Genomic DNA, 7,560 nt, shown 5'->3' on the forward strand with positions numbered 1-7,560 from the left:
AAAGGAAGGAGAAATGCATGGATGATGGATGAACGGATGTTTGGATGGATAGATGGATGGACAGATGGATGGATGACATGATGGATAGTGGATGAATGGACAGATGAATGGATAGATGATGGATGATGAATGATGGATGGATAGATGGATGGATGACAGATGATTGATGGTGGATGAATGGATGGATGACAGATGGATGGTTAGGTAATGGATAGTGGAAGATGAATGAATGGATTATGGATGGATGGATGGTGAATGATGGATGGATGGGTGGAGGAATGAATGGATGTTTGGATGGATAGATGCATGCATGACAGATGATTGGTGGTGGATGGTGAATTAACGGATGGATGAAGAATGACAGATGAATGGATGACAGATGGATGGTTAGATAATGGATAGTGGATAGTGAATACATGGATTGTGGGTAGATGAATAGAAGGATGCATGGTGAATGGAGGAGGACATAGTTCTATGATAAAAATGAAGATGACCATGTCGGTGTCCTCCTATTTCAGAGACTGAAATAGGAGGTTTCTAGTGCCACACATCAGTGGATGCTGCAGGCTCCTCCTGTAGGATAAGCCAAAGGAGCAGACGATGAAAGAGGGAACTAATATGAGTCAGGAACACACTGCTGGGCAGAAGCATCCTGTGAACAGAGAAGAGGTTAAGGTGCTGTGTAGGCTGAAGGGTCAGGAAGATCCCCTGGAAAAGGGAATGGCTACTCATTGCAGTATTCTTGCCTGAGAATTCCTTGGACAGAGGCCCTGACAGGCTACAATCCATGGGGTCACAAAGAGTCGAACACTAGTGAAGCAACTTAGCACACACGCACACCCGCACGTGTAGGCTAACAGAAGTTTTCATCACAGCCTGACTGTGGCAGGGGCCAGGAGACAACTCCCATCCCTGTTCCCATCAAGGACACGGCTCACAACCAGCACCATCACACAGCTGGTGCTCTTCTGGACTAGAGAACAGTATAAACTGCTTCATGGTGTCTGCTCCCACTCTCCACCTCTAGGGGAGGAGCAAAGGATGAAAAGTAACTGGGGCAACAGAGCATCTGCATCTCCCAGTGACAGCCAAGTGCAGGACCTGCTCAGAACAGGGAGAAATGGGTCCAGCAGGGACCTGGAGGTGGGGGGAAGGGTAAGGGCTGCCACTAATATGAGGGTGGAAAAGCTGTTAGTATTGTAATGTGTGTGTTTGGGGATGAGGCTAGGGAGCAAGGGGAGAGTTTCTGATGCCCTTACATGAATAGATGGCTACTGAAAGGGATCATGTGTGGGTGAGTATGAGTTGTGTATGTATGTATGTGTCTATGAGATACAGAGAGAGAACTCAACTCTTTTTCTGATGCCTCGACTTAAGTGGCTTTTTCTATTCTTCAGGCTTTTGTAAAAGGTCTGGTGGGAAAGAAGCTTCAGCTAATTCAACTAATGCAAACTGAATGGGATGCCTGCTAGGCACAAGCCCCCCACCCCCACCCCTCTCCGCCCTGCACTGGGCAGGACAATGCTAAGGGGAGCCATGGCCTGAGAAGGTAAATTCTGACCACAGAGAAGTACCTCTTGTGGAAAAAGCACAACCAACCCAACAGGGGTTCAGAGGAGGGAAAGACGGAACAGAGACTCCCTTGCTTGGGGGGGAGTCTGGAAGAGGTGGAGGTGGCATTTTACTCCAGGTTATAAAGTCCAGGTGTGGCTTCAACCATCAGCGACAGGAAGGAAGGCGTCCCAGTCCCAGTGAACAGTGTGAGCAGCAGCAAGGAGGTGGGGGATTAAGGAGTATCCGGGGCACAGAACCAGGTGGCGCTAGTGGTAAAGAACCCACCTGCCAATGCAGTGAGACTCCGTTTGATCTCTGGGTCAGGAAGATCACCTGGAGGAGGGCACAGCAACCCACTGCAGTATTCTTGCCTGGAATATCCCATGGACAGAGGACCCTGGCTGGCTACAGTCCATGGGGTCTCAAAGAGTCAGACACGACTGAAGGGACTTAGCGCAGGGGCACAGAACAGTCCAGTGCGGCTGAAGAACCAGCACGGCTGACTGGGCTGGGCTGGGCTGGAGGGCTGAGGCGGACACGCACAGGGCAGTGGAGAAGGAAACTCCCTGGGAGGCTTTGCGAGAGAGGGCCAGTACCGCTGGTGGGGTGGGGGGAACAGGAAAGAGGAAACAGATGGTAGCCCAGCCTCAGGACTGATGGGGAAGGAGGGTGGGAGGGTGGGACGGAAGGAGTGGAGGAAGAAGAGGGAGGAGTCAAAGGCTACTGGGATTTTAATCTGCAGGACAGGAAGAATTTTAATCTGCTGGAACCAGTTTTTCAGAACCCCCACAGGGCTCAGCAATGTGCTCAACAACACACAGCAGCACATAGTTCAGGATGTGCCCAGTAAACGCAATCACCCCCTTCCCAGGAGCTTAGATCAAAATCTCAGAGTCACCCTCAGATCCTCTCCATGCCACATGATCCTTCCATAAGCTGCATGACCCTCCCTCCCAAAGATCCCCTCCCCAAGCCACGTCCCTCTCCCTATACTGCTCCCTGGTCCCCTACCTGGAAGGCTCTGTCCCTAGATCTTCCTGGAGCCATCTCCTGCAGCTCATGTCACCTCCTCCAAGAAGGCTTCCCTGATCCCCAGTCTCCCCAGTCACTCTCTCAAATCGCCCCATTTTATGTGTTGATTCCTGTCTCAACAACAACCTCCCAGATGTCTTGTGGTTTCTTGATAGCTAGTTCCCCAGCACCTGGAACTGTGCCAAGCATACAGTGTGTCCTCAATAAATTTTTGTTGAGCTGCCCATAATGCCATTTCAGGAGGGCAGAGTCCCCCATGCACTGTATTGACAGATCTGTGACATCCCCTGCCCAGAGATGCTTCTTCCAGGAGTCGTGCCCCAAGACTGGGTCAGACCAAAGGCAGTCACTCCCCATGCCCAGAGAGCACCCCCGTAGATGGGTGCAGTCTGGATAAGGCCCTCAGCCCCCGGAACGAGTGAGGAGGAAGTCACCGCCCCGTGGGCAGACACTTCTCCGCAGCTTGAAGGTCTGGAGAGGGGGTGCAGCATACACACTGATGCAATTTCCTTAGCACCAGCTGCTGTGGGAAACAGCGCAGGTTACTTCCTCCTCTCGGCTGACAACAGGAACATCGGCAGGCTCAGAGGCCTGGCGCCTTTCCCGCCGCTGGAGCAGGCCGGCGGCTGCCGGCTACTTGGCCAGAGAGCCCTCACAGGAGAGACAGGGCTTTGAACCAAGTCCATCTGTGGCCTCCTTCAGCCCCACCCATTTCTCTAGCATGGAACTGCCCTGCTGCTCGCCCGGCTCCCCATCCTATACTCCACGGGCGCCCTTATTGCATCCTGACAATAGGATGCAAATACAGGCCATTTGACAGACCGGAAAACTGAGGCCAGGCCTAGTGCCAAAACCAGGCCTAGAACCCAGGCCTTTGCCTGTTCATTCCGCGCTATTTCTGCTAGTCATTCACAACAGTTTCTAAAATTAATATGAAAAGTGTGTGTGTGTCCATACATGGAAACGTTCCTGTGAAATGCGAAAGGAACGAGGCGCGGCCGGGCTCCTAGCTGTTGGTGTGTGGACAGCCCCACCCCTGTCCCTGGGCTCTTCAAGGGCAGGGGCATTGCCTTAATGACCCCTGTAACCCTGGACACCTGGCTGGGATACCAGCAGCGCGATACCTGGAATGACACCCAGCACTCGACCCCAGAACTGCGCCCGAGTGTCAAAGATGCCAGCCCGAGCGAGGACCCCAGCCCGCGGGACTCCGGGAGCCTCCCCTCCTCCGGCCGGCCGCGGGGAGCCCTGGCGGCCGGCGAGCCTCTGCCCTGCCCGGCGGTTCAGCCCCCTCCGAAAAGTTGCTAGGGCGCCCGCCGCGCCGACCCCCGCCGCTTGCGCGCGCCCACTCACTCGTGTTGGGCAGCCAGGTGGTTGAAGACGTAGGTAACTGGGATGGCCGAGAGGGACAGCACGAAGACCCCCGTGGCCGCCGAGGCACTCATCGCCGCTGCAGCGCCGCTCGCCCTTCACCGCATCCCGCGCGGGCGCCCCGCCCCAGCTTCCGGCTGCGCCCGCGCCCCTCGCGGGTGCCCTTCCAGGCGCCCCGCGCCGCGCCGCGCCCGCCCCGCCCGCGCGCCCCCCCCGTGCCGCGCCCTCAGCAGCGCCCCCTCTGCGCGCCCGCCCGCAGCCGCCCGGTGCTCAGGGCCGAGGCGCAATCCCGGGAGGCGCCCTGCCGTCCTCCCGCCCAGCGGCGCTGGGGCTCCACCGCGAGCGCGGGGCGGCGCCGAGCAGTGGCCAAAGCCCCCTGCCCGGGGACAGGTGTCCCTCGAGGCGCGCGCTCCGCGGGAAGGTGGCGGCCCGGGAGGCGGGCTCGGGGCGCCGCCGGGAGCTTGTCATCGACGACCCGGAGCGGTTCTGGGCCGAGCTGTGGGCCAGCGTAGGGTGGAGCCACACCCGGGGGTGTCGGAGCTGGAAGAGCCCGCGAGATCGTCCACGTGGAGAACCCTCGGGCCGGGATAGGAAGGGATAAATGATCCCGAAACCTTGGAACCTCTCCACCGGCACCCGGCAGCGAGTCCCATTTGAACCCCCAGTCTGAATCCAGGTTTAAACCCCGGCTACGCACTCCCTGGCTGTTGACCTTGATCAAGTAACTTAACCTCTGTCTTTCCCCTTCTCTACCAAACGGAGGTCACCCGCGTCAATGTGATTGTGGGATTCACGGAGTTAATGGACACAAAGTGCTTGCCCAGTACCCCTCAGTCCACTGCTATCACCTGCAATGCCCATTTTTAAATTGGAACTGAGACTCAGAGGAATACGATGATTGAAGAGACTAGAAGGCCTATTTATTTCTATTCCAGGTCGCGTTCCTGGAAGCCAGCTTACCACCAGCCAGCGTGCACAACTGGCTTCCGCACAGACGCCCACCATAGAGAATACCTTGTGCCTAGTCTGCCCTGGCTGCTTGACTGTGTTAGGGGACGGCCTCAGAAAGCACCCCCTGGGACGGAGCCTGGATTCCTCTGCTACCGGAAATGGAAGGTAAGTGTGGTTCAGAGAACAGCTCAGGCAGCCAAGGGAGGCACCTGTACTTAGTGACCTTATAACAACCGCAGTGTGTGGAAGAGGCTCACTTTAAAGAGGAGAGAAGAGAGTGGCAAAGAGGCTCAGAGCCAGGGCCACTCAACTTTCCAAAAGCCACCTCTCCCTATCCCCTCGTCCACTGCTTCTTGGAGGCCTTCTCAAACTCTGAGGTCATCGTGATAAAGCCTTGGCCCAAACTGTAACATATCCAGAGCTTCCCCAAGCGATGTCCTTACCTGTGACCTGGACATCACCATCTTCCACAATAACTCCTTTACCAGCTGTTTAGCCTCCTTCCTCCTCCCCGACACCAAATATCTCCTCTGAGACCCCTTCTTTCCTCCAGCCAGTCTCCCAGGCCAGCCCAGCCCCTCCATCACCACCCAAACCTTGCCGAATCAGTCTTGCCTTCTCTCTTATACCGTGAACCCCTCTAGCTACCCTGGGTCCTCCCCCTGCATTCATGTATGAGTCAGTTTAGAAAGTGCTCCCTCGGTGACAGGCTACGACCTGGGACCCTCTGCTACTACAGTGCTTGCACCTGGACACACCTCTCTTCCAGCAACAAAATATAGGGAAACCGTATGGGACTAAAAATAACTGTGACCATGAGCAGTTGGAGCAAATTCTGGACCCAAAAGATACAAAGTCTGAAAAGCCCATCTGCCACTTTTGAAGAGCCTGGAACAAAAACAGGGTGTCAGGAGCAAAATAGAATACTGTGCATGCCCCTTTCACATACACCACCTAAGGGGTGGGCAAAACACCCAAGCCGCAGCTCTGGCCCAAGCCATGGACACACTGCTACCCTTACCCATAGAAGAAACAAGCTCAGCCCCCCACCTCAGGGATCAAGAAGGGGAACCCGTGTTTGTTTCCACTCCTCCTAGCTGCAGAGAGATCCCAGTGAATGTTTGGCCTCTTGTTGGTGTGTTGTTAGTCGCTCAGTCGTGTCTGACTCTTTGCAACCCAGTGGACTATAGCGTGTCAGGCTCCTCTGTCCAAGGAATTCTCCAGGCAAGAATACTGGAATGTCTGGCCTCTAGTCAATTTCTATTGAATAGGCAAGGCGAAGAACCCTGGTCGGTAAAACCTGGACCTGTATGTCGTCTTCATTCGCCATCTTCTCTCTTTCCTTTCCCATCCGTGCTGGGTTTTAACGACTGTGTGGTAGTAGATCCTAAATGATCATTCCTAGTACTGACATCTCCCCTCAGCACTGCCCTCTGGCCTTCCACAGGCACCTCATGCTCAACATGGCCAAACTGGAATTCCCCATCTGCCTCAAGTCCACTCCAGCCTTATCTCATCCGGTGGTGCCACCATTCACCTGGCCATCCAGAATCCTGGGAATCCACATCTGCTCTGCTGCTGCTGCTGCTGCTGCTGCTAAGTCACTTCAGTCGTGTCCGACTCTGTGCGACCCCATGGACGGCAGCCCACCAGGCTCCACCATCCCTGGGATTCTCCAGGCAAGAACACTGGAGTGGGTTGCCATTTCCTTCTCCAATGCATGAAAGGGAAAAGTGAAAGTGAAGTCGCTCAGTCGTGTCCGACTCTTCGCGACCCCATGGACTGCAGCCCGCCAGGCTCCTCCATCCATGGGAGTTTCCAGGCAAGAGTACCAATCCAAAATATCCATGCTTACCGCAGTCCTCCTAATGTTACTTTCCAAATATCTCTCAAGTCTGTTTGCACCTCCCTGTACTCCAGTGTTCTTGCCTGGAGAATCCCAGGGACGGGGGAGCCTGGTGGGCTGCCGTCTATGGGGTCGCACAGAGTCGGACACGACTGAAGTGACTTAGCATACATGCCATTTCTGTCGCATTGCAGGTCTCTACCATCATCCAGGTTCCAGCCTCCTGCCTCATCTCCCTCCTCTGTCCTTACCTGCTCTGAAAGACCGCCCTCCCACCCTCTTTGCTTTCTTCATAGTGCTTTATTTATGCCATCCAAAACCATCTTGTTTACACATCTGCCTCCTGTTCTGTGTCCCTCTCTCCATGATGATGTAAGCGCCCTGTGGTTAGGAACGTTATCTACTTTCTTTACTATTCTGTTCCCATCACTTGGACTAACAGCTGTCTGGAGCTGGTGCTCAAGAGATATTTGTTCACAGAATGAACATTCTGGAACATCATTTTCTGACAGAACTATAACACAAGCCACAAATGTGAACCTTATGTGTAGTTTTAAATTTTCTAGTAGCCACATTAGAAAAGTAAAAGACAGAGGTGAAATTAGTTCTAATAACATATTTTATCTAACATGATACATCCAAAAGATTATTGTTTAAATGGTCATCAATGTAAAAAATATCAATGGGAAATTTTACATTCCTTTTTTTTAACAAGAACTTAAAAATTATGTATTTATTTATTTTTGGCTGCGTTGGATCTTTGGCTGCCTGTGGGCTTTCTCTAGTTACAGTACACAGGCTTCTCA

At 54.0% G+C, this 7,560-nt stretch overlaps 1 protein-coding gene across 7 annotated transcripts in view; it reads right to left on the bottom strand.

Annotated features, from left to right (window-relative positions):
• TM6SF1 (transmembrane 6 superfamily member 1) overlaps positions 1-6,467 on the bottom strand; it is a 58,636-nt gene extending 52,169 nt beyond the window's left edge. For 5 of the 7 annotated variants that reach the window (XM_055556035.1, XM_055556033.1, XM_055556036.1 and 2 more), the window contains exon 1: positions 3,940-4,217. In XM_055556035.1, the coding sequence (XP_055412010.1) occupies positions 3,940-4,031 (92 nt within the window). In that variant the 5' untranslated portion in view covers positions 4,032-4,217. Of the gene's footprint in view, positions 1-1,839; positions 2,085-3,939; positions 4,218-6,445 lie in introns of those variants that run through there. The other 2 variants (XM_055556032.1, XM_055556037.1) reach the window with 2 other exon arrangements.
• Between the last annotated feature and the right edge of the window lie 1,093 nt (positions 6,468-7,560).

Source organism: Bubalus kerabau, chromosome 19, assembly GCF_029407905.1.
Source record: "Bubalus kerabau isolate K-KA32 ecotype Philippines breed swamp buffalo chromosome 19, PCC_UOA_SB_1v2, whole genome shotgun sequence".
Taxonomy (NCBI): Eukaryota; Metazoa; Chordata; class Mammalia; order Artiodactyla; family Bovidae; genus Bubalus; species Bubalus kerabau.